Source organism: Odocoileus virginianus, chromosome 12, assembly GCF_023699985.2.
Source record: "Odocoileus virginianus isolate 20LAN1187 ecotype Illinois chromosome 12, Ovbor_1.2, whole genome shotgun sequence".
Taxonomy (NCBI): Eukaryota; Metazoa; Chordata; class Mammalia; order Artiodactyla; family Cervidae; genus Odocoileus; species Odocoileus virginianus.
In genome coordinates, this window is record NC_069685.1 from 49,618,460 (window position 1) to 49,644,788 (window position 26,329).

The following is a 26,329-nucleotide window of genomic DNA, read 5'->3' on the forward strand; positions in this document are numbered from 1 at the left end:
TGCAGTCTTTTAAATAACTACATCTTGAAAGTGACATATCATCATTTTCATCATGTCCATGAAGTTCGTCACTAGGTCCAGCCCAGTTACAAGGGGACTAGAACTAAGCTCCACTTAAGGGAGGCATGTCAGAGAGTATGTAGACATATTTTTTAAACCACTAGACCATTGGTAAACTTTCCCTTGACATATCATTCAAGAGATTTGGGTCACATGGTTATATTTGAACTAGTCACTGGTAAGGGGAATGGATTATTGTAAGATTAATCATTTCTGGGGTTGAGGACAGCTTCCTGGAGGCTCAGAGCTGTGTGGGGGAAGGGAGATGCCTGAATGAAATCTGGGAGAAAGGAAAGAAAAGATGCTGGTGAGGAACCAACACTGAGTGTTGCAGGCAGCCCCCTGGGGGTAAGTAACTGTGATAGGAAGGGAAGATGTTTCAAAGAAAGAGGAGCTAAATTTAATACTTAATTAAGTCCCAGATTCTTTAGTAGTATATATTTACCAGAAGGAGGAGAATAAGATGAATGGAGTTTCCTTTCTGACTAGGAACTCTGTTTTGTCCCCTCTGCCCTAGAAATTTTATAATTTGTGTTCTCTACAGAGACATGCAATCCTTTTCATCCTAGGTATTTGCAAAAATGCTAACTGTTTCATAATGAAAGCCAAGGTTATGCAAATTAAAGGATCTAACATGAAGCCAAGACAGGTTTTTGTTTTGTTTTTTTTTTTTTTTAGAGGCTTGTCTTTTATTGAACGAGTGATCTATGCAATTGCCGAGGCCACTATGTACAGAGAAGAGGGGGAGAACTTTATTTCTTGGTCTCTTCCTCCTTGGACAGAGTCTTGATGATTTCCTCCTTCTTGGCCTGGAGCCGCTCTTCCCGGCGCTTGCGGGCTTCCTTGGTCTTAGACCTGCGGGCCTCAGCCTGGTCCGCCAGAAGCTTCTTGCGAGCCTTGTCTGCCTTCAGCTTGTGGATATGTTCCATGAGAATCCGTTTGTTTTTGAACACGTTACCCTTCACCTTCAGGTACAGGCTGTGATACATGTGGCGGTCAATCTTCTTAGATTCACGGTATCGTCTGAGCAGCCGGCGCAGAATTCTCATCCTCCTCATCCAGGTTACCTTCTCAGGCATTCGAGCATTGGCAGTACCCTTTCGCTTACCTATACCCATATGCCTGCCCTTCCGGCGAGCCAAGGTGTTTTTCCGGCATCGAGCCCGGGAATGGACAGTCACAGGCTTCCGGATGATCAGCCCATCTTTGATCAGCTTCCGGATCTGCTGGCGGGAGTTGGCATTGGCGATTTCATTAGTCTCATTGGGGTCCAACCAGACCTTCTTTTTGCCACAGCGAAGGACGCTGGAGGCAAGCCTCTTCTGAAGCCTGAGCATACTCATGGCCGCGGCCGCAGCGGCGAAAGGCTTTTTTTTTTTAATTTAAGTGAAATTCACAAAACATAAAGTTAACCTTTTTTTTTTGGCCACACCATGCTCTGTGCAGGGATCATAGTTCCCCAGCCAGGGATAGAACCCATGCCCCCTGCAGTAGTAGCTCAGAGTTGTAACCACTGGACCACCAGGAAAGTCCTAAAATTAACCATTTTAAGTGAACAGTTCAGTGGCATTTAGTACATTTATAATGCTGTAAAACTTCTACCTCTGTCTCATTCTAAACCATATTTGTTATCTCAAAAGAAAACCCAGTGCCCATTAGCTGTCACCCCCACCCATCCTTCCCTCCCCCCAGTCCCTGGCAACCACCAATCCGCTTTCTGTCTCTATGGATCTGTCTATTCTGGGTATTTCATATATGTGGAATCATATAGTCTATGGCCTTTTGTGTCTCAGTTCTTTCCTTAGCATAATGTTTTTGAGGTTCATTCATCGTGGTATGTATCAGAACTTCATTGTTCTTAATAACAGAATAATATTCCATTGCATGAATATATTACATTTTGTTTATCCATTCACCCAATTATGGACTTTTGAGATGTTTCTACCTTTTGGTTATTGTGAAGAGTGCTGTTATGAACATGCATGAACACATATTATTTTGAGTTCCTGTTTTCAATTTTGGGGGTTTATACCTAGGAACAAAATTGCTGGATCATATGGTAATTCTATGTTTAATTTTTTGAGGAACTGTCAAGCTGTTTTCTAGAACAGCTCCACCATCTTACATTCTCACGAATTCTTAGCAATGAATAAAGGTCTCAATTTCTCCATATCCTTGCCAATGCTTGTTATTTTCCATTGTTTTGAATGTGGTCACCCTAGTGAGTGCAGAGTGACAACATAGATTTTAGAGGTGCCCATGGCTCAGATGGTAAAGAATCTGCTTGCAATGCAAGAGACTCAGGAAATGTGGATTTGATCCCTGGGTTGGGAAATCCCCTGGAGTAGAAAATGGCAACCCACTCCAGTATTCTTGCCTGGGAAATCCCATGGACAGAGGAGTCTGGCGGGCTACAGTCCAGGGGTCACAAAGAGTCGGACACAACTGAGCATGCACACATGATGATCAATTTCCTAATTATCTATTTAAACAGGGTCAAAATCTTGCATTTCATTTTCTGAAAAGAAAAAAAAAATGCAAGGAAGAAAAACCAAGACTTCTATTTTTCATCCATTCCAATAAAACTTGGGTTTTGAATAATTTGAGGTTGGAAATAGCTTAATAAATCCCTTATAAGGTTAAATTCACTTCAATGTGCTTAAAAACAAAACCAAAAAAAGAAACAGTGGAAACCTATACTGACAGTTCTGAACCAGGTTCCTATATGCTATCAGAAAAGTGGAAAGAACTGTGATCTTGTTACAACTGAACAAAGCAGGAAAAAAAAAAATCCAGAAGCCAACCTGTTACATGTATTTGTATTAATTTGATCATGATCAGAAGAGTTTAATGGAAATGGACTCAGATGTATCTAAAGTATATATTTATCTGCTTATCTATATAAATATGGATAGATACAGATATAGACGCAGATTCAGGTATAGCTGTATCTGGTTCCATTTCCATTAATCTCTCTGTGTTCTCTGTATTTATACTGATAGATAGATGGATGTAGATAAAGATACAGAAATATACTTTTTTTTTAAAACCTTGTCAAGCATTTCTCTGGTTCTCTGGAAGTGCATTCAAAAAGCACAACCCACATACACACACCACACACATAACTGCATTTAAAATCCACAATTGAAGCATTCATTAACTCGCTAAAATATTTGTTGAGCATCTGGAAAGTGTCAGGCAGTATTCCAGTGTCTGGAACTGGATGCAGGAAAGTTCCTGCCCTTGCTGGGCTTCTTTCTAGCGGGAGGCAGCAAATGATAAAGAAATGACCTAATATATATTTAGTAGTGATAAGTGGTATGAAGAACACTGTAGCAGGTTAAGGGTGTATAGCACGATGAGGCAGGTGCAATTGTATTTAACAGGTGCTCAGGGAAGACTTCTCCAATAAGAAGAAGCCAAAGTGAGGTCAAAGATCTGAATGAAGGCTTAGCCATGTGTTACCAAAGGGAAGAGCATTCTAACCAGAGGGAGAGGCACATGCCAAGGCGGGGGTGACCTTGGCAGGTTGGAAGACACTCAAGGAGGCCAGTGTCTGGACTGGGGTAAGCAAGAGGAAGAGTGGAAGGAGTAGAAGATGGAGGAGGTAGTGAATGTTTGGATATTTGAGACCTTGGAAGTGAAGGTGAACCATGGAGCATTTACTCTGACATGGGAGCCAACTGAAGATTTTTGGCAGGGGAGCCACATGCCATGGCTTGGGTTGGTTTGTTTGTTTTTGGCTTGGGTTTTTAAAGTATTGCTCTGGACATTATTTGGAAAATAGAGTTAACAGAAGTGGAAGCAAGGAAATACGTCAGGAGACCCCAGCAACCACGAGGATGAGAGATAATGGTGGCTTGGATTAGGATGTGAGTGATGCAGGTGGAAGAAATAGCAGGCTCTGAAGGAGGAGCCCAAAGGATCTACAGATGCATTGGAGATGGGGAGTGAGGAAGAGGAGCCAAGGACAGCCCACTTTGGTGGTGGTGGTGGTATGTCTGAGCAGCCGAAGATTGGAGGCAGAGTTTCAGGAGGTGGGGGAACTGGGGCTGAGCTCTGGCAACATGCTGAGTTTGAGAAATCCATTAGGAATCTCAGCGGGAAATGTCAAGTAGGCAGCCCCGAGTTCAAGAGGAGTCAGGGCTGGAGGAAACAACATGGGAATCTACAGGGACTTTGTGGTACTTTAGGCCTTGAGTGTGATGGGATGAGATATGATCAAGGGAGTGTAGGGGCTGAACTGAGGGTGTGTCCATGCTGAGGGGTCAGGGAGGGGAGGAAGGACTCGTGAAGGAGATGGAGCAGGAGCGACCAGTGAGGGAGTGAGAGCATCACGTGAGAGCCAAGGCCAAGGAGCCTGGTGACCAAAGTGTCTCCAGAAGGAGGCAGTGATCAACTGGGACAAAACTGCTGGTAAGTCCAGGCAGACGATGAGTGAGAATCGGCTGTTGGCTTTTGCAATGTGGCAGCCATTTCACCAAATGCTTGGTGAAAGCATTTCTTTGAAGCAGTGGGGCTCAGAAAGAAGGGGAATGGAGGAACGGGTGCGAGGGGGCAGACAATTGTCCACCCAGTGAAGAGCAGTGCAGGCACAAAGGAGGTGGTGGCTGGAAGGGAGCCGTCAAGAGAGGATTGCCTTTGTGGAGATGAGAGGTACCGCAGCATGTTAATTGCCAGAAGAGAACTCGCGGAGCTCTGGGGGTGCCCCAGATGGCAGAGATGGCAGGACAGAGTGCAGCACAGGCAGACCGTCTATTACGACAGTGGGCACTTAGAAGCACAAATAAGTTTCCTGTGAATGAGCTGGCTACTGGACTTTGACTTTGAACCCCTTGGCGTTTGTGTAATAATCTAAGAGCATTTCCCATATTCTCTCAGCCCCAAGGCCTTCTGACAGTAGTTCATTATTTATTGCTACTTTTAAAATTGTGATAAAATGTATAGTAAGACTTCCATTTTTAACCACTGAAGTGCAGAGTTCATTGGCATTAATTACATGCAAAGTTTTGTACAACCATCATGACTATTTCCAAAATTTTTTCATCACCCCAAATAGAAACTCTGCACCCACTGAACTCTAATCCCCCATTTCCTGCTCTCCTCAGCGCCTGGCAACTATCATTCTATATATATATATATTTTAATATTTCTTTCTTTGGCTGTGTCAGGTCTTAGCTGTGGCATGAGGGATTTTCGTTACAGCGCACAGGCTCTCTGGTTGTGGCACATGGGCTTCAGAGGACGTGGGCTCAGTCGCTGGGGTGCACGGTCTTAGTTGCTCTGAAGCACGTGGGATCTTCCCCAACCAAGGATTAAACCCGAATCTCCTGCATTGCAAGGTAGATTTTTAACCATTGGACCATCAGGGAAGTCCCACCAGTCTACTTTCTGCCTCTGTGAATCTGACTACTTTACTTATTTCACATAAGTGGAATCACACAGTATTTGTCCTTTGGGGTCTGGCTTCTTTCAGTTAGCATGATGCCTTCAAGTTTCATCCATGTTGACTAATATATAAAATAAATAAGATACAAAGATATATAGTACAGCACAAGGAATACAGCTGGTATTTTATAGTAACTATAAATGGAGTATGACCTTTAAAATTGTGAATCACTATGTTGTACAACTCAAACATATAATAAACCAATTATACCTTAATATATTAAAAAAAATTAATCCATGTGTCAGAACCTTCTCCCTTTTAAAGACTGAATATTATTCTGTTACATGGATAGACCGCATTGTGTCTATCCACTCATCCATTGATGGGACATATGGGTTGTTATTTCTACTTTTTTCACTTAAAAAAAAAAGTAATATGTGGGCTGTGGGATGGATTACAAAGGGCACAAGAAAACTTTAAAGGTTGGTGAATATGTTCACATCCGGATTGAGGCAATGTTTTACGGATGCATATGTACCAGAAGTCATCAAATGAAACACTCTAAATATATGCAGTCTGTTATACGTCAGTTACACCTCAATAAACCTGTAAGGAAAGGCAATATTTAAGTAATTCAAATAGTTCCAAGGGGTGCCCTGTAAATTATAGGTCTCCTCTTTTCTAATTTCCAATCTTCTTTCCCAGGGAGCAACCACTGTGATCAGCCTGTTGCCTTCCAGAGGTAGTCTAAGCACATGTGAGTTTGTTGTTGTTCAGTCGCTAAATTGGGTCCAACTCTTCACAACCCCATGGACTGCAGCATGCCAGGCTTCCCTGTCCTTCACTATCTACCAGAGTTTGTTAAAATTCATGCCCCTTGAGTAGATGATGCCATCCAACGATCTCATCCTCTGTCATCGCCTTCTCCTCCTGCCTTCAATCTTTCCCAGCATCAGAGTCTTTTCCAGTGAGTCAGTTCTTTGAATCAGGTGGCCAAAGTATTGGAGTTTCAGTTTCAGCATCAGTCCTTCTGGTGAATATTCCGGGTTAATTTCCTTTAGGATTGACTGGTTTGATCTCCCTGAAGTCCAAGGGACTCTCAACAGCCTTCTCCAGCACTACAATTCAAAAGCACCAATTCTTCAGTGCTCAGCTTTCTTTATGGTCCAACTCTCACATCCATACATGACTACTGGAAAAACCATAGCTTTGACTATATGGACCTTTGTCGCAAAGAGATGTCTCTGCTGTTTAATATACTGTCTAGGTTTGTCATAGCTTTTCTTCCAAGGAGCAAGCGTCTTTTAATTTCATGGCTGCAGTCACTGTCCACAGTGATTTTGGAGCCCAGGAAAATAAAATCTGTCACTCTTTTCACTTTTTTCCCATCTATTTGCCATGAAGTAATGGAATTGGATGCCATGATCTTAGTTTTTTGAATGTTGAATTTTAAGCCAGCTTTTTCACTCTTCTCTTTCATCTTCCTCAAGAGGCTCTTTAGTTCCTCTTCCCTTTCTGCCATTAGAGTGGCATCATCTGCATATCTGAGGTTGTTGATATTTCTCCCTGCAATCTTGATTCCAGCTTGTGAGTCATCTAGCCCAGCATTTTGCATGATGTACTCTGCATGTTTATGTTATTTCCTGCCCCACCTTTTGAAAAACCTTAATGTCAGCAGTGCACACTCATTGTCTTGTATCTTATTTTTTTCCTCTTGATAACGTCTTGGAGACCCTTCCTTATTTATCCAAATAGAGCTGTTGCATCATTTGCCACGTGTGCATCCTATTTGGCTGTTGGGGCATCTTACACTGTGTCTAACTGGTTCTCTGCTGATGAGCACTGAGGTGGTGCCCGGTTTTAGTTATTGCAATGCTGCAAGGAATATCTTGGTGGAAATGTCTCTTTGTGACATGGGTACAAAGGAGCTCAGATCTGAAACTCAGCAACCCGTGTTCACACCAAGACTATACTATTTGCTGGCTGTCCCCCTGAGTGAGTTACTTAAACTTTGTGACTGAGTTTTCTCCTCTGAAATATGGGGGGGGGGGGGGGAGTGAGCTATGATATATATACAATGGAATATTATTTGGCTTCAAAAAGAATGAAGTTCTGACACGTGCTACAATGTGAATGAACCTTAAAGACATCATCTAAGTGAAAGAAGAATGTAGAAAGTCACATACTGCATGGTGAGGTCCCTAGAGCAGGCAAATTTATAGAGACAGAAAGAGTGGTAGGTGTTAAGGGCTCCGGGGAGGGGAAATGGGTACCAGGTATCAGTTTGGGATGATGAAAAAGCCCTGTAAACAGATAGTACTGATGGTTATAAAACAATGTGAATGGACTTGATGCCAATGAACTGGACACTTAAATATGGTTAAAATGGCTAATTTGGAGGGATTTCCTTGGTGGTCCAACACCCCATGGTTAAGACTGCATGCTTTCACTGGTCAAGGAACTAGGATCCCGTATGCCACACAGTACCACCAAAAAAAGGAAGGTCAATTTTTTTGGTAAACTTTATACAATAAAAAATAAAGAGTGGATTGTGAAGATTAAATGATATCATTTATCTGAAGTACTTAGAAGAGAGCTTGTCAGAGCGTATTAATACAGATCAAAAGATCAACCCTTGTTATTTGTTGGATGAATTCCTAGTAGAGGATGGTTCTGTTATTTCATGCTCCCTTATCCTTTGCAATGAGAAAGGCAAGTTATGGTTTGTATATTTTTGGTCATTCTGCTCCAACACTAGTGCAGAATAAAGGCGGTAGAGGTGAGTGTGAGCAGCACCCAGTGGAAGCAAATGAGGGTGTCACTATTACAAAGAACAATCAACAACATGTGAACCTCCTTGCACAATCCTCAGGTCAGCCTATTCAAAAGCAGTTCATGGAGATTGCTCCTGGAGCTGAAGCAGCTCACGAATGCCAGGCTTTCGTTGGGGGTTGAGAGTTTTGAACATGCCTCCTCAGTTCCTGGCTATGGAGGGTTTTCTCAAGAGGCCCAGTTGGCACCAGCCATGCCTGTGTTTGGCCACTGGGAGCGGGCCTCTCACCTGGGTCATTCCTATCTGCATGTAGAACATGGAACAAAATATTTTGAAAGCCAGGACACCCACAGCCTCTCTGGCCCAACGTGGCAAAGGTCAGAGGGCCTGGCCCTGAAGGAGACATGCAGGAACAGGCCACTTCACACCCCGTCACCTCTCCCTTCCCTGGAACCTCTCCTGCCTTGCTCTCCCTGAGTCACGTAGGATACAAAGGGGGTAAGTTCAGACTAAGTCTTATTTTTTGTTTGGAAGGAGATGGAGATGTGTGAATGAGTCTAGTACTTAATTACTAGAGGTCAGTCTAGAAAAACCACTCTCAAACCTTGGCATAAGATAGCCTTAGTTAAAATATAATCTATCTACACATTAGGGGACTATTCAGCCTCAGAAGAGAAGGAAAGGGACTTCCCTGGCAGTCTGGTGGTTAAGACTCTGTTTCCAATGCAGGGGGCGTGGGTTCAATCCCTACCTTGCAGTGTGACCAAAGGAAAAAAAAAGAGAGCGACAGAGAGAAGGAAATTCTGACACCTCTATAACATGTATGAACCTTGAAGACACTAAAAGAAGCCTGACATGAAAGGACAAATACTGTATTATTCCACTTATATGAAGTATGAAAGTAGTCAAAATCAGAGACGGTAAGTAGACTGGTGGTTACCAGGGGCCAGGGGAGGAGGAAATGGAGAGTTAGTGTTAAATGGACAGAGTTCAGTTTGGGATGATGAAAAAGTGCTGGAGGTAAATGGTGGTGATGGTTGGACAATAATGTGAGTGTACTTGATGCCACTGAATTGCATATTTAAAAATGGTTAAAATGGGGGCTTCCCTCCAGTGGTTAAGACTCTGTGCTCCCAATACATGGGGCCTGGGTTTGATCCCTGGTCAGAGAACTAAGAACCCACATGCTGCAACAACGATTGCATGTGCTGCAACTAAGACTTGGTGCAGCCAAATACATTTTTTTTAATGGTTAAAGGGGCAAATTTTATGTTATATATATTTTACCACAATAAAAAAGAAATAGCCCAAGTATCAGAAAGTAAACTAGTGGTTGCTAGAGACTGGGGGAAGTGGGGGGATGGAGTGATTGCTAATGTGTATTAGATTTCTTTGGGGGACAATGAAATGTTCGAAAATGATACTCTAGTGATGGTTATACAACTCTGTATACACTAAAAACCAATGAACTGCACACTATGCATTTATTTTTATTTATCTGTATGATTTCACTTTTCTTCTTTTAATTGAAATACAGTTGATAGACACATGGCCAGTTGTCCTTATCTGCAGCTGACATAGAGCCAACTGCCAGACATGTCAGTGAGGCCATCCTATACCATCCAACCCCAGTCAAGCCAGCCCAGAATGGAAGAATTATTCAGTCAACCGTACAATCTTTTTTTAACTTTAGTTTTTGATTGCATTGGCTCTTTGTTGCTGGGCGAGCGAGGGCTTTCTCTAGTTGCTGTGAGTGGGGGCTGCTCTCTAGTTGTGTTGCTTGGGCTTCTCATTGTGGTGGTTTTTCTTGCTGCGGAACATGGGCTCTAGATGCTTGACCTTCAGTAGTTGCAGTGGCGGTGTGCTGGCTCAGTAGTTGTGGCTCATGGGCCCTAGTTGCCCATGGCATGTGGAATCTTCCTGGACTAGAGATCGAACTCATATCCCCTGCACTGGCAGGCAATTCCTATCCACTATACCAACACCTCTAGGCAAGTCCATCTACCCATACAATCTTAAGAAATTTCTAAAAGTTTATTGTTCAAGACACTGTGTTGGGAGTGGTTTGTTACACAGGGAATACTGACTGATACACAAATACTCAAGATGTCTTTAAAAGGATTATGTAACTTTAAAAAAAAAATCATGTGTCTAGATCATCATAAATTGCAGTAACAGGATTTCTGAGTCATTTCCAGGATACCAGAAGCCTATCAATTGCTTATTGCTGCATGAAGATTTGTCCTTTATTGACTCTCCGATGACAGAAATGAGCCACACGTGCAATGTAAGAGAACCCTGATCAAAGAAGAGTGAAACCAACTCTCATAGGGCCTCAGCTCTGACCTCCTTCAAGCCTGCAGAAGGCTGGTGACTTAGAATAGTTCCCCAAAAGGTCCCTCCCTCGTGGTTTCTTGGCTCCAGTGCTTATAAGACCACATCAAGCTATTAACTGGAAGAGAAGTTAGCTTTATTCAGTGAGTGAATGCAAATGTGCAAACCACATATGATGGAGATATGTGGATAAGGAAGTCTGGCTGTTCCATCAATGGTCCCCCCTCACTGCCTAGAAATGCTTGGGTCATTAGGTGGTGACCTTGGTCATTAAAGGCCATCAGTATGGCCCATGGCTGGTAGCCATCAGCAGGTATGAATAGGAAGCATATGCCATTTCAGGTTCAAAGAAGCAAACATAAATAAACTGAGAATAAGTCTCTATCAAAATAAATCAACTTAGGTTTATTAAGTTCCTGCCACATACAGATGGACTCTGTACAGGTGGCAGGAGTAAAGGTTCTACCTGCTTCTGCAGCTCCTATGTTTGACTAATATGGCACTTCAGCAGAAAATAGTATACACATGGCAAAAAGGGATCAGCTCAGTTCAGTCACTCAGTTGTGTCTGACTCTTTGTGACCCCATGGACTGCAGCTCACGAGGCCTTCCAGTCCCTCACCAACTCCTGGAGTTTACTCAAACTCATGTCCATTGAGTTAGTAATGCCATCCAATCATCTCATCCTCTGTCATCCCCTTCTTCTCCCACCTTCAATCTTTCCCAGCATCAGGGTCTTTTCAAATGAGTCAGCTCTTCCCATTGGGTGGCCAAAGTATTGGAGTTTCAGCTTCAACATCAGTCCTCCCAATGAATATTCAGGACTGATTTTTAGGATGGACTGGCTGGATCTCCTTGCAGTCCAAGGGACTCTCAAGAGTCTTTTCTAACACCACAGTTCAAAAGCATCAATTCTTTGGTGCTCAGCTTTCTCTATAGTCCAACTCTCACATCCATACATGAGTACTGGAAAAACCATAGCCTTGACTAGATGGACCTTTGTTGGCAAAGTAATGTCTCTGCTTTTTAATATGCTATCTAGGTTGGTCATAACTTTCCTTCCAAGGAGTAAGAGTCTTTTAATTTCATGGCTGCAATCACCATCTGCAGTGATTTTGGAATCCCCAGAATTAAATTCAGCCACTGTTTCCCCATCTATTTGCCATGTAGTGATGGGACCAGATGCCATGATCTTAGTTTTCTGAATGTTGAGCTTTAAGCCAACTTTTTACTCTCCTCTTTCACTTTCATCAAGAAGTTCTTTAGTTCTTCTTCACTTTCTGCCATAAGGGTGGTGTCATCTGCATATCTGAGGTTATTGATATTTCTCCTGGCAATCTTGATTCTAGCTTGTGCTTCCTCCAGCCCAGTGTTTCTCATGATGTACTCTGCATATAAGTTAAATAAGCAGGGTGACAATATACAGCCTTGATGTACTCCTTTTCCTTTGAGTCTGTTGTTGCATGTCCAGTTCTAACTGTTGCTTCCTGACCTGCACACAGGTTTCTCAAGAGGCAGGTCAGGTGACCTGGTATTCCCATCTCTTTCAGAATTTTCCAGTTTACTGTGACCCACACAGTCAAAGGCTTTGGCATAGTCAATAAAGCAGAAATAGATGTTTTTCTGGAACTCTCTTGCTTTTTCGATGATCCAGCGGATGGTGGCAATTTGATGTCTGATTCCTCTGCCTTTTCTTTTCTTTTTTTTTTTTTGATGTCTGATCTTATTTATCTGTTACTCTTAGAACATCTCATTTTTGACTAGACTCAGACTTAGAAGTAGAAGCTCTCAGAGAGGACAGCCTCCGTCTCTTGGCAATCTGTTCCTGCCGTTTTTTCTTTGGCCTCCTTCATCCTCTTGGCCAAAAGTTTAGCATATTCTGCAGCCTCTTCGTTTTTCTTAGCACGCTGTTTCTTCAGAGCAATACGCCGGCGTTTGTGTTGCAGAACTCCTGGAGTCACGAGACGCTGAATCTTGGGTGCTTTAGTCCTAGGTTTCTTACCTTCTTTGTTTAGGGGCTTTCGCACAACATACTGGCGGACATCATCTTCTTTAGAGAGATTGAAAAGTTTGCGAATTCTGCTAGCTCTTTTGGGACCCAGGCGACGAGGCACTGTGGTATCAGTGAGTCCAGGAATATTCTTCTCCCCTTTTTTCAGGATGACCAAGTTGAGAACACTCAGATTGGCATCCACAATGCAACCCCGTACAGATTTGCGCTTTCTCTCTCCAGTCCTCCTTGGTCTGTAACAGGAATGCCCCTTACTCAGTAGCAGGCGAACTCGGCCATGGGTCAAGACACCCTGCTTCATGGGGAAACCCTGCTTATCGTTCCCGCCACTGATTCGGACCACATAACCCTTCCATTCTTCACCCAGAACGTCAGCAGCAACTTCTGTGGCCATACGCTTCTTGTAGAAGGTATGAAGTTTTCGTTCATCGTCCACTTCAATGAGCTTCTGGCAGCCAGTGGCCGGGAAAGAGATGTTCAGCTTCATTCTGAAGTGGCCGACAGCCTCCGAGGCACCACGAAAAAGAGCTCCTCTGCCTTTTCTAAAATCAGCTTGAACATCTGGAAGTTCACGCTTCACGTATTGCGGAAGCCTGGCTTGGAGAATTTTGAGCGTTACTTTGCTAGCATGTGAGACAACTGCAATCGTACAGTAGTTTAAGCATTCTTTGGCATTGCCTTTCTTTGGGATTGGAATGAAAACTGACATTCTCCAGTCCTGTGGCCACTGCTGAGTGTTCCAAATTTGCTGACATATTGAGTGCAGCACTTCCACAGCATCATCTTTTAGGATTTGAAATAGCTCAACTGGAATTCCATCACCTCCACTAGCTTTGTTCAGAGTGATGCTTCCTAAGGCCCACTTGAATTCACATTCCAGGATGTCTGGCTCTAGGTGAGTGATCTGGGTGATTATCGTAATTATCTGGGTGGTGAAGATCTTTTTTGTACAGTTCTTCTGTGTATTCTTGCCACCTCTTCTTAATATCTTCTGCTTCTGTTAGGTCCATACCATTTCTGTCCTTTATTGAGCCCATTTTTGCATGAAATGGTCCCTTGGAATCTCTAATTTTCTTGAAGAATCTCTAGTCTTTCCCATTCTACTGTTTTCCTCTATTTCTTTTGCATTGATCACTGAGGAAGGCTTTCTTATCTCTCCTTGCTATTCTTTGGAACTCTGCATTCAGATGCTTATATCTTTCCCTTTCTACATCATACAAAATATCTTACACATTTATGTTTTGTTATTTTGTTTCATTTTTTAATTTTCTGCTTTTTGGCTTAACAACTGGCTTTGGCTTCCCCTCAGCTTTTTTGAGATATAATTGACAAAATTGTATATAATTAAAGTGTACAACAAGATTTTATATATGTAGACTTTCCAAAGTGATTAGTACAGTTCAGTGTATTAACATATCCATCACCTCACATAGTTGCCTTTTTTCTTTTTTTTTAACAATAGATCTTAAAGATCCTTTCAGATCAATGCAAAGATCTACGTCTTTCATTGAACAGCTGAGAATGTTCTGTATTCCAGTGTATTTGGGATACCCTACAAGGCATTTAACTGTCTGCCACTGATGGGAGTTTCTACTTTTTGTTCCAAACAACACTGCAGTGATTATCCTTGTACATTCATCTTTTCACCCTTGTTGGGTCAAGAGAAAGGTGCAGTTTCAGTTTTGATAGGCACTGCCAGCTTGTCTCCTGCAGATGGTGACTTTTACAATAGCCAGTTATTTCTCTAATCAAGAAACAGTAATCTGTGGTGCTAACTCTCTAGAAGTTTGTATTTGATGAAACCAAGGAGATTAGTTTATTTTTCCAAGACAGCCAGCTTGGGCCATCACTATTTCAAATAGCAAAGTGGTTTAGAGTCCAGATATTGGGAGACACACTGCCTGGTTTTAAATCCCAGGTCTGTCATTTAATGAGTCTGACTTCAGGCAAGGTGACTTAAATTCTCCATACTTCAGTCTCCTCACCTATCAAATGGGAATATAATAATCCTGTTTACTTCATAGGGTGACTGCAGGGTTTGTCAACCAACCTCAGCACTACTGATATTTAGGGCTGGATAATTCTCTGATTGGGGCTGTCCTGTGCATTGTAGGGTGTTTAGCAGCATCCCTGGTCACTACCCACAAGATGCCAGTAGCATTTCCCCTTCAATTGTGATATCCAAAAATACCAGTGTCCTCTAGGGGGTGAAGCAAAATTCTCCCCTCCCAATGAGAATCAATGGATCGCTGTGAGGATTAAGTAAGTTATTGTATAGAAAGAACCTAGAACAGAGCTGGGACATGGTATGTGCTATAGAAGGGACCGCATTTATTAACATCATTATCATTCTCAAGCCCCAGCTTACCTTATGGAAAAGAAAATATGGGGGCTTAAGGAAGACAGTGAGTATCTGATCTACTTCCAAATGAGAATCCAAGTCCCTCTTCTAAGATCATAGGTCAGCAATGTCAGTATTAATTATAGTTTGATCCCTTTAGGGTTCCATTGTAGGGCTCACAGTATCCTGTAGCAAACTAAGACGACTGCATGCTAATGGCCAGCTCAGCTGTCACCGGTGCTGCATGCATCCATTTTAAATCCCCTCCTGCATTCTCCAAATGGTGCATACCTCACATCTTTGGCCTTCCATAAATCTGTGGCCCCTGAAATAACAGGCTGTCCACGAAACTCACCTCCCCAAAGGAGGGTAAATGAAAAGAAAAAGGGAGAACCAGAAAAAATCAAAGGCTGAGTTTCTTTAAATTTCTGGCTCTGCATAGCACAAGCATTTCCAGTGAAAAATAAAGAATTCTTTCTTCTGTGTCTATTTCAGCTGGCATCCAGCTCTTGCCTTGTGAATAATGTCACTGCATCATTATTCTGTCCCACAAGGTAAAACAAAACGAGCAACTTAACAAGCAAAAGTGTGCTTGTGTGGAGGAAATGGCTCATTTAAAAGCTTTTCAAATAATGTTGCTGTGTTCCCTACTATTTTGTCACACCCCTCTCAGTTTTTTCAAACCTATGGGAAAGTCGTTACTTTGCACACAAGGTGTGTAAATAATGCCCTCCTGGAAGCATCACACCATGCACTTTTTCCTTTTTTAATTGCCTTTAGTCTTTTGGGATTCCTGGAGTGTCTACAAATAGATTAGCCTCTAAGAATTCTGAGTAACCATGGTTAGGAAAAAACACTGGTTTAATTAGCCATGGTCCTATTTTTGAAATTACATCTGCTCTTTTTTTCCTTTTTTTTTTTAAATGAGGGTTGGTCTATGCAAAAACTTGAAGAGGATGGATTTTGGGGGTGCACATTAGTTTTGATTTGAATTAATCTTCCTGCTTTTGAAAGTGAAATCAAGAGTATTGAGTGAATAATGTATCATCATACATTAAACATGTTCAAATGAAGAGAGCTGAAAAGAAATGATTGCAGGGAAATGAATTGCTGGAAATACTGGATCATCTGATGTGTGCTGCTATACTGAGTGATCACAAATCACTCTTCTCATTTCTGGTTTGCATGGCTACATCACTTTTTCATCTCCAAATCCTCAGACTTGATTAATCATTGCTATGTTGAAAATTAAAGGGCCATGTGGCTCACTGAAGGGTCACTGAAAATCAGAAAGCAAGTATAGAATCCACAGGACTAGATTCCCAAGTTTGAAAGTCTTTCAGGGGCTCAGCTGATGGAAACCAGAAAAGATACTACTGCCTATCTTATCCCAGAACCCACACAACTCTGCCTATTCTTTCTCTTTCAAGGCCTTGGAAAATGAGCCAACAGCTGAGAAAAAAAAAAAAAAGAGAGTCTTTATATGGTTTTCACTTGATACTTCTTTCATTTCTTTTAAAATTATTTATTTGGCTCCATCAGGTCTTAGTTGTGTCATGTGGGATCTCTAGCTGTGGCACGTGGGCTCAGTAGCCCAGAGGCATGTGGGATCTTAGTTCCCCCACCAGGGATTGAACCTGTGTTCCCTACACTTCAAAGTGGATTCTTAACCATTGGACCACTAGGGAAGTCCCCTTCTTTCATTTCTGAAGTAGTGGTTGAAATGGCCACAGCTATTTTTAAAATATTTGAGCAATATTTCTCTATACCTGAACTCTTTCAGGATGACATTCTTCATTGTCTTTGATGATAGCTCCTCAATGACACTTGGTTTTGTTTAAATGGCTGCCTGAAAATCATCTGGGGAGGGGGAAGCATTTAAAAATTCAACTTCTATTGACTATACTACTAGTTCCTGACTTCAGCATTTGTCTTTAAAGAATTCTGAATGTACATGGAAATCACAGGAAATGAGAAATGTACTTTTTTTCTGAGGGGGGGGTGGTCATGTGTATTAGTTAGCTATTGCTACATAACAAATTATCGAAAAACTTATTGACTTAAACAACAAAAGAGTTAAAGGAGTCTGGTACAGTTTAACTGAGTGTCTCAAGCACAGGGTTTCTAACAATGTCTAATAAGGTAGACTGACCAGGGCTACAGTCATATCAAGGCTTGACTGGAGGATGATCCTCTTCCAAGCTCATTCACAAGGCTCATTTGTGGCCATGAGGTTCTCCTTGTGGCTGGAGCCATCAGTTCCCTGCCATGTAGGCCTCTCCATAGGGCAGCTCACAACATGGCAGCTAGCCTTCTTCAAAGTAAGTGAAAGTGGGCAATCCAATACAAAAGCCACAGTTTTTGTAACCTAATCCTGGAACTGAAAAGCCCTAATTTTTCTCCAACTTTTTGTTAGAAGGAAGCCACTAAATCTCCTTCATATTCAAGTGAAGGGGATTTCGTAGGGTCTGAACACCAGGAATACATGATTATAGGCGGTCACCTTAACAGCTGCCTGCCACACTATTTTATCTTTCTTTTTCTCCCCCAAGATTAGTCCTTGGACCAGGGATCAAACCCAAGTACCCTGCAGTGGAAGCATGGAGTCGTAACCACTGGACCACCAGGGAAGTTCCACATACCAGTTTGCCTTAAGGTGCATTATCCTGGCATTTTCTTCTAAAGCTAAAGCCCTCTGACATCACAGTTGTTGTTAAATAACCATGTCTTCAGAGATCCAGAATTCAGACAAAGGGTTTGCAGTAAGCACTAGTCCTTCATTTTGGATGGTGAGCCTCCTTCCACAAAGAAAAAAAAGGAAATTGTGTAGAACAGAATCAACAATAGAGGTTCCCTCGGTTTCTATTTTAATATAAAAGCAGAAATTAAAAAAAATTTTTTTTGGCCTCGCCTCATGGCTTTTAAGATCTCAGTTCCTTAGGATCTCAGTTCCCCGACCAGGAATTGAACCCAGCCCATGGCAGAGAAAGCCGGGAATTCTAACCACTAGGCTACCAGGGAACTCCCAATAAATCAAATTTTCATGATGAACTCTCAAACATTGCAGATGTGGATGTAAAATGGCACAGTCACTTTGAGGAAGAGTTTGACAGTTACCTTTAAAAGAATAAATTTAAAAATTTATTATTTCACCCAACATTCCATTACTAGGCATCTGCTCAAGAGAAGTAAAAACATATGTCCACATGAAGACATATGTTTACAAATGTTCATAGCAGTATTATTTATAATAGCCCCAAACTTGAAACAATCAAAATGTCCACCAACTAGTGAGTAGATACACAAAATGTGGTACAATCATCCTTCAGTATCCTCAGGGGATTGGTTCCTGGAACCATATGGATATCAAAACCAAAGCATGCTCAAGTCCCCTATATAAAATGCTGTGGTATTTGCATATAACCTATAGTATAGGTGCTGCCGAAGCGAGCACTGCATATAACCTATAATACAGACTTCTGTATACTTTAAATCACCTTTTTGGTTACTTATAATACCTAATACAATGTGAATGTTAAGGCAATAGTTGCCAGAGTTGGCCAATTCAAGTTTTGCTTTTTGGAACTTTCAGGAGTTAAAAAAAATTTTTTTTTCTGGTTGGAGGCGGGATTCCCTAGCAATCCAATGGTAAGGGCTTGGCCCTTTCGCTGCCAGGGCCTGGTCAGGGAACTAAGATCCCACAAGCCACATGGCACAGCCAACAAAACCTGTAAAAAAAAATTTCTTTCAATCCATGGTTGATTGAATCCAAGGATGCATGAATCCTGTGGATATGGAGGGCCAACTGTATATCCATACCATGGAATACGACTCAGTGATAATAAAGAATAAAAACCCTGATATGCTATGACGTGGATAAGCTTCAAAAACAGTCAAGTGAAAGAAGGCAAAAAACACTTTCTGTAAAATTCCCTTTATATGAAATGTACACAGTAGATAAAAACAGAAAGTAGATTAGTGGCTGCTTGTGCTGAGAATGGGAATCAGGAGTACCCAGTATAAAGGACCCTTGGGAGATGGAAATGCTCTGAAATTAACTGTGACGGTGGTATAACTGTGTAAATTACTGAGAATCACTGAATTGGCAAATTTTATAGTATGTAAATCACACTTCAATAAAACCATTAAGATACAGTTTCAATAGTAATAGAAGAAAACCTGAGCTTTCTCAGCATAAATGAAATCAAGTTCAGCTATCTCAGCTTCAGGTCTTCTTATTCCGCTTTCTTTTTTGCTCCCATATGTCTGGAATTTGGTCCTAACATTGAAGTTTGGGACCTTGGTCTCAGATATGGCTAACTGTCAAATCATTAAACCAGAGAAAGTTGACTGTATTTCAATTATGGTCTCCCCCCCCACCCCCACCCCCAATCCGGCTTTTTAGTCTGTTTCCTTTGGTTTAATTTTTAAAGGATTTTGCAACTGTTAGTTTAAAAGAATGCTCTTTCCTCTCTCAACCTCCTTTTTACCTCAGATGGAAGATAAAATTGATATCCCAACTTTTCACGTTTGCAGAATATGATAACCACTTTTGCCCCACCTACGAGATTAATTTCAATTTGGCTACTGGAAGTTCACGGCTTAATAATTTTCTAAATTTTTTTAAAATATCTTTACCTTTATCTGACAATTCTGGAAGACTGAGGTAAACTTTGGTGTTTCTTCCCTACCATTTCCTGAAGTAATTTCACTTCTTAAAAAACTAAAAGTTTTTAGTCACTCTCCCCTAAAAGTTATTTACTGCTTCCAGTTTAATTGAAACGCATTAGAAAACAAAAAGAAAGAAACAAAAGAAACAGGGACTACTGTGCTGGCTACCAGACTAAGTTAAAGTAAAACTTCTAAAGGGGCCAAGGTCTAAAGTTCGCACATTTTTGTGAGGTCTGTTCTGTCTACACCGAAAGAGACCCCATTATCCATAGCTCTACCAATCATGTACAATTTCCTTTTGAGTCTCATCAATGAGGAAAAAGAAGTTCAAGTGAGGGAAACTGGGTTCAAATGAAGGTCAGATACCCAAGAGAGTTTTCTGGTTAGTGTTGCTGGGGTTGAAAAAGTGGGGAAAAGGTAACCAGATGTGGGTGGCCCCGGGAGGTTGTTGGATTCCAATCCTGTAGGTCTTGGCAAGGAAAGACACGACGGCCTGTCTTTGACACCCGGCTGACACAGTAAGAGCCTACCGTGTGTGAGGTGCCGGGGATACAAAGAAAACTATGGCATGCTTGTGTCCAAGCTGATTTATATGTAGCAAGACGGTCTCGTCCTGAAGACACTCGCAGTCCATCTTCGAGGTTGCATCAGGTGGGGCCAAACACGGATTTTCCTAGCAGTCTAAGAACGTTGAACGCTTGAGGGGGGCGGGGCAGAAACGCTTTGCTTCGGTCCTCTATACTAGGCCGGCCCTTCTGGCGAAGACAGACACGCCCTCTCCGAAGGGCAGACCCGCCTCGAGGAGGGCGGATCCGGGTAGGGCCGGCGGTCGGGGCCTCACCCGACCCCCGCGAACGCGGCCCAGCGCGGCGCCCGCTCCTCACGTGTCCCTCCCGGCCCGGGGCCGCCTCACGTTCTGCTTCCGTCCGACCCTTCCGACTTCCGGTAAAGAGTCCCCACTCCATACCTCCGCGCCCACCTGGCATCGCCACGCGGCACCTCTGTGCCCGACCCCCGATGCGCCCGACGGCCGCAGCTCCTCGGGGCCCCGCGGCGGCTATCGAGCCTCGTCGCTTCGCCGCGGCCAGGTGGCCCGGGCGGCGCTCGCTCCCGCGGCCGGCGCGGCGGGGCGGCGGCGGCGGCGGCGGCGGCGGGGCTCCGGGGCCGTATCCATCCGCCGCCCCTCCCCCGCCCGGCCCCGGCCCCCCTCCCTCCGGGCAGCGCTCGCCTCCCTCCTCCTCAGACTGTTTTGGTAGCAACGGCGGCGGCGCGGCCCGGCCCGGCTCCCGGCGACTTCTCGGTTTCGGCGGGCCTCCCCGCCCGTTCGTCGTCCTCCTGCTTCCCCTCGCCGGCTCGGGCGCCCCCCCGGCCGCTCCAACCCGCGCCTCCCCGCTCGGTGCCCGCGCGTCCCCGCCGCGCTCCGGCTTCTCCTCGGCGCGCCCGGCTCCCGGCAGTCCCCGCCCGGCGTGCGGGCCGGTGTATGGGCCCCTCACCATGTCGCTGAAGCCTCATCAGCAACAGCAGCAGCAGCAGCCGCAGCCGCAGCCGCAGCCCGCGGCCGCCAATGCCCGCAAGCCTGGCGGCGGCGGCCTTCTCACGTCGCCGGCCGCCGCGCCGTCCTCAGTCTCGTCGTCCTCGGCCGCGGCTTCTTCCTCCTCCTCGTCCTCAGTGGCGGCGGCTAGCGCAGGCGGCGGGCGGCCGGGCCTGGGCAGGTGGGTGTCGCGCCTCAGCCGCCTCGGCTCGGGGCCTGGAGCAGCTCGGGCCTGACGTCCCCTCCCCCGCGGCCGTACCGCGGTCCCCGCCCCGTGACCGGCGGGACTGGGGGCCTGCAGTGGGGGTGGGGCTCCCGTCTAGAGCCTGGGGGGGGGGGGTCGGGTGAGGGGGCGCCGCGGGATCCCTCTGGGAATGGCGTTGTCCAGGCTCTTGCAACATCCCCACCCCCTTCCGCCAAACGGTCAAGATGGAAGGACTGGGCAGCCTTCCCTTCTCCATTTAAGTGTTTGGGAGGGGTTCACAGGTCTCGGCGATTGTCAGCCCTTGATCACCTTCTTTAAGGCCCCTCCGCCCCCAACGGGGGGATGCTTGGGCACAGCTCCCATCCCCTTTAAATGTTAACATGGAAGGTTCTTTAGGTTATCTGCCGAAACTTGCCAACTCCCCCGTTTGGGAATAACGAGGGAGGGGGGAAAGTTAGGGCAGCGTCGTCCCCCCCCCCCCCCCCCCGGCCTGTTAAAGGGGCAGCTTATCTGGAATCATTAGGATCTGTCCAGTCTTCTCACCCACCCGCTTCCCAGCTTAAGGAGAGATCGAAGGACCGGGTTGAGGTGAGTGGACAGAGACCCCCCCCCCCCATTTAAGTCTAAGGCGGCGGCCGGGGGCTCCGGAGCTGCTCTGAAATCGTGGGGCTCAGTTCAGTCTCCCGCAGCGTCCCGCCCTCCCCCACCTAAGGAAGGGGTGGGGAGTGCCCGGCCCCCTCCAGGCCTCCCTCCTTCCCCCGCAAGGCCTCTCCGGCGCGGGTGGTGGCTGAGCCGCATTGCTGTTCCGAGGCCGCGGAGAAGGCGCCTTTGAATAGTGGTGGGCGAGGGCCGGGCTAGGGACCGAGGGGGTGGTGGCGGCGGCGGCATGGCGCGGGCACGCTGTGCATTTTTCCTCAACCCTTGCCCCAATTTATAAATTTCAAGAGGAGAGGAATCGCAGCAGGAGATACGGTGGGGTTCCGGAAGGCAGAAATGCGGGTGTTTACTTGCTTGGTCTTCCCCACTCCCCACCATGACCCAGGTTTGTGGTACATTCTGGGGGCTCAGCGTTGTCTCAGTGACCTGGGTCTGGCTCTGGAGGGTGTGTGTGTATGTCGGGGAGGGGGGGGGGTTGTCAGTTCGTATTTCATGAACTAAGAAAATGCTTAGTGTTCAAACGAAGTAGCAAATGTCAATAGACTCCATTCCATTGTGGCCAGTGTCCTTAACTTGGGGAGTGCCGCCAGAGCTCACCAAGGGCACGCAAGTCCATTTCCCCTGTGTCCCATCCATGTTGCCGGTACTGCCATGCGTCCCTTAGGCCTAGGCGGGGTTGGCAGGCTCGGTGATAAGGGTCCTCTTTAGATCTGGATTTAAAAGGTGGGATAAGGGGATTTTTTCATGCAGAGTTTTCTTTTTGAAAAAAGGTTTTTAGTAGTCCATTTCCAAACAATTTTCATTTGTGGCAGAAGTTATCCCATCAAGATGATTCGGAGCTGATTTTTTTTAAGGAATTCTGCCTCCGTATGGGGCAATCGGGAACATTGATTTACTTGCTTTCTACCCTACCAACCACCGTCCTTCCAGTTTCTCCTTTGAAGCATCTACAGATGCTTCCTATCAAAACTAGTTCAAAAAAGTGGGGGAAGATGCTTATTTTCCCAGTTCTGTCCATGTAGGATTCTGTAACTTCAGTTCCCCATTTTCTGTGGCATCCATGGAGAGAGAGGGAAAAAAAATTTAAACCTAATTTTTATAAAAAAGGGGCGCACTGTTTTTTCCTTCTTGGGATCAGGTAGGAATCGGGATTTCCCTGGTGGTCCAGTGGTTAAGACTTAACCTTCAATGCAGGGGGTGCAGGCTCCATCCCTGGTTGGGGGGGGCTAAGATCCCACAATGCCTTGGGGCCAAAAAAACCAAAACAAAAAACAGAAGCAATGTTGTAACCAATTAAATAAAGACTTTAAAAATGATCCACATCAAGAATCTTAAAAAAAAAAAAAACAAACAGGAATCTGGCAGATGTATTCAACTTGTTCAAATAATTAAAAAGTAAAACTTAGGTTGCATATACTTTCTTTCCTTAGGCTTAAAAATTATAACGAAGAATTTGTTCAAGAATGGCTTGAGTGATCAAAAATATTTGAAATGTTTTCCTACCACAGATCTTTTTTTGTTCCTTGAGACTTTATAAATATTTAAGTTTTAGATTCTTGTTTTAAGTTCTTTTATTTGAGGCATGAATTGTAGCCCTTATTTTTTTTTTGATAAATGTGTGACGTTTCATTTAATGAGTTGAATTCATATAGTGTGAAATTTTGTACATCTACATGTTTAATGTACTTGTAGAATTCCTTTCAAAATTGAATCACTGTTACTGATGTCTTTGTAAACTAATGACAATTTCTAGAGTTTCTTCAGTTACACTAGTGTGTATCAGCAGTTAAAATGTGTTTCTGGGACCAAAGGTGAATTTTTAAAAAAATGCAGCTTTGGGTTTGATATGTTTAGAGACAGTAAAATAGTCTTGAAAGTCTAGAAATTCACATGTCTGCTTTAAATAGTACTACATTTCATCATATTTGACCTTTTTTTCTGTTGTAAATAGTGGATTTTCGTGGCTTTCAGAAATTCTCTTTGTCATCTGTTTTAAAGGTAGCTGTTTTCTCTTAGAAAGTTCGATTATAATTTTACCTTAATCCAATTCTTAGTTTTGCCACTTTGATTTTTATGTAGTTTTAGTAATTGTGTATGTTATTTTGTATTCAGCTCTTTTCTTCTTTAACACCACATTATGGATTTTCTTAAGTTTTTGCGTAACCATTCTGTTGTGGGGATTTGGTCTTCCACATTTTTTGCTATTGTAGATAGCAGTGCAGTAAGCATCTTTTTATTAACAGCTTTTTGCCTTGGTCTAATTATTTTCTTAAAGAAGGTTCCCAGGAGTGGTTTTACTGGATCAAAGGGCTTCAAGTTTTTATGCTTGCTGGCTGTGCCATAATACTCTTCAGAAGACTTGTGTGTTAAAGAGGTGGCTCTTTTATAAAATGGTTTCTTTGTAGGTTGTTGAACTTTGGGGGATTTTCAAGGGAAAAGTTGGATTTACTGTCAAGTGCATACACAATTTAGTGCTTTTGTTATCTGTTTATCTTGGACTTTAGTGTCTCTGAGGATTTAATAATGTATGTGAAAATGTCTTGAAAATTGTTAATACTAATGAGGACACATGGTATAACCATGTGCTGATGATTCTCTCTCATTAGAGGAATGACAGTCTTGAGGACCTTATTCTAAAACTTGTTTTTGGTTAACCTTCCTCGTTCATCTCAAAGTATTTTTTAATCAGCTGCTATGGTTATGACCGAAGTATTTTTTGGTAACTTTTTTTTTTGTGATTTCATAGTACGTTTGGGACTTATCACTGGTTAAACCTTATCTCTTTCTGTTCCACATTCCATTCCCCAATTTTAAAAAAGAAATGTGTGTGTCTATGTACATAGACATAGATACGAGTTTACAGTCCTATTATTGTATTCCATACTCTAAATAATGGGCTTCCTCGATAGCTCAGTAGGTGAAGAATCTGCCAGCAATGCTAGGAGACACAGGAGACAGTGGGTTTGATCCCTGAGTTGGGAAGATCCCCTGAAGGAGGAAATGGCAACCCTCTTCAGTATTCTTGCCTGGGAAATCCCATGGACAGTGGAGTCTGATAGACCCCTACAATCTATGGGGTCACAAAGAGTCGAACATGGCTGAGCACTGGCACGTTATTAGAATTTCTTTGGATACAGGATTAAGTGTGAATGAAAACTTTTAGTAATTTTCAGTTTAGGACTTGCTTACTGCTTCTTTCTCTTAAAGCATTGTGACTTATAAATTATGCTGCAGTTCATTGTAATTATCATATTTCCTTTTAAATATTGATGAAATTTTGTCTTTAAATTTCTTATAGAAGAGCCTACAGAAAACTGCATTCATTCAATACATAAATTCATTGAAAATCTAGGTACAATAGAGATGTAGGTGCTTGGGATATTTATAAAAGGAAAGATAGCTCTCTCCCGTTGTTTATATTGTTGAGTCGCTAAGTTGTGTCCAACTCTTTGCGATTCCATAGCCTGTAGCCAGGCTCCTCTGTCCATAGGATTTCCAAGGCTGGAAAACTAGAATGGGCTGTCATTTCCTTCTCCATAGGGTGTTCCCCACCTTGGGATCGAACCCTTGTCTCTTGGTCTGCATTGGTAGGCAGCTTCTTTATCACTCAGCCACCTAGGAAACCCTTTATACATTTTGATGTGGCATATTAAGGGAGTGTGATATGGAGTGTGGGGGAAGAGAATGGGTTGCAGTTTTAAATGGATCAGGGTAGGCCTTGTTGAAGAGATAACGTTTGAACAAAGTTTTGAAGGTGTGGTAGTTAGCCATTTGCTTTTAATCAAGATTAACTAATCATATGGCCCCAGTTGTAGTTTATAACTACATATATATATATATATATATTTTTTTTTTTTTTTTTAAACTGCATCATCCTTTGCTAATTCATTCTTTTATGTGGATATTGATGGTAGTCAAATTTGAAATTAATCCAGAGATAATATCGGTAGCTGTTAAGTGAGGTACATTTTTGTTTTTTAGTTAGCTTTTTAATTTTACCTAATCAGTTTAATTTTCATTTTAAATATCTAGAGAAAAATACACTTAATTTTTTTTTATTGATCAGATAATATCACTGACTCAATGTATGTGAATTTGAGCAAACTCCAGGAGATGATAGAAGACAGAGGAGCCTGGCAGGCTGCAGTGCATGGAGTCGCCAAGAGTGGTACATGATTGAGCGACTGAACAACAGCAAGTTGATTTACAGTGTTATGTTAGTTTCAGGTGTACAAATACACTTTTTAAGTTTTGGCAGAAACCTACAACAAATGGATTATCTTTGACAAAGGTAAAAGTAAGACTATAGTTGCTTACACATTTTGCATTCTGAAAGGTCAGCACAGTGCATGCTATCG

General features: G+C 43.4%; 3 protein-coding genes and 1 long non-coding RNA gene across 12 annotated transcripts in view; 2 read left to right on the top strand and 2 right to left on the bottom strand.

Annotated features, from left to right (window-relative positions):
- Positions 1 to 710: 710 nt before the first annotated feature.
- On the bottom strand, positions 711 to 1,436 carry LOC110139550 (large ribosomal subunit protein eL19). Its single transcript, XM_020897491.2, has one exon. The coding sequence runs from the start codon at positions 1,401 to 1,403 to the stop codon at positions 813 to 815; it is 591 nt and encodes a 196-aa protein (XP_020753150.1). The 5' UTR covers positions 1,404 to 1,436; the 3' UTR covers positions 711 to 812.
- A 7,100-nt stretch (positions 1,437 to 8,536) lies between these two features.
- On the top strand, positions 8,537 to 19,262 carry LOC139037781 (uncharacterized). Its single transcript, XR_011490680.1, has 3 exons — positions 8,537 to 8,720; positions 8,952 to 9,142; positions 17,460 to 19,262. It is a non-coding gene; the product is annotated as an uncharacterized lncRNA (long non-coding RNA).
- Positions 12,309 to 13,290, bottom strand: LOC139037780 (small ribosomal subunit protein eS6-like). Its single transcript, XM_070475182.1, has one exon. It carries the CDS (start codon positions 13,273 to 13,275, stop codon positions 12,328 to 12,330), a length of 948 nt encoding a protein of 315 aa, XP_070331283.1. The 5' UTR covers positions 13,276 to 13,290; the 3' UTR covers positions 12,309 to 12,327.
- Positions 19,263 to 20,500: 1,238 nt separating the features above from the next.
- Positions 20,501 to 26,329, top strand: part of ATXN2 (ataxin 2) — a 100,928-nt gene continuing 95,099 nt past the window's right edge. Inside the window, exon 1 of one of the 9 annotated variants that reach the window (XM_070475175.1) lies at positions 20,501 to 21,290. In XM_070475175.1, coding sequence (XP_070331276.1) covers positions 20,596 to 21,290 — 695 coding nt within the window. In that variant the 5' untranslated portion in view covers positions 20,501 to 20,595. Of the gene's footprint in view, positions 21,291 to 22,236; positions 22,357 to 26,329 lie in introns of those variants that run through there. The other 8 variants (XM_070475172.1, XM_070475173.1, XM_070475174.1 and 5 more) reach the window with 8 other exon arrangements.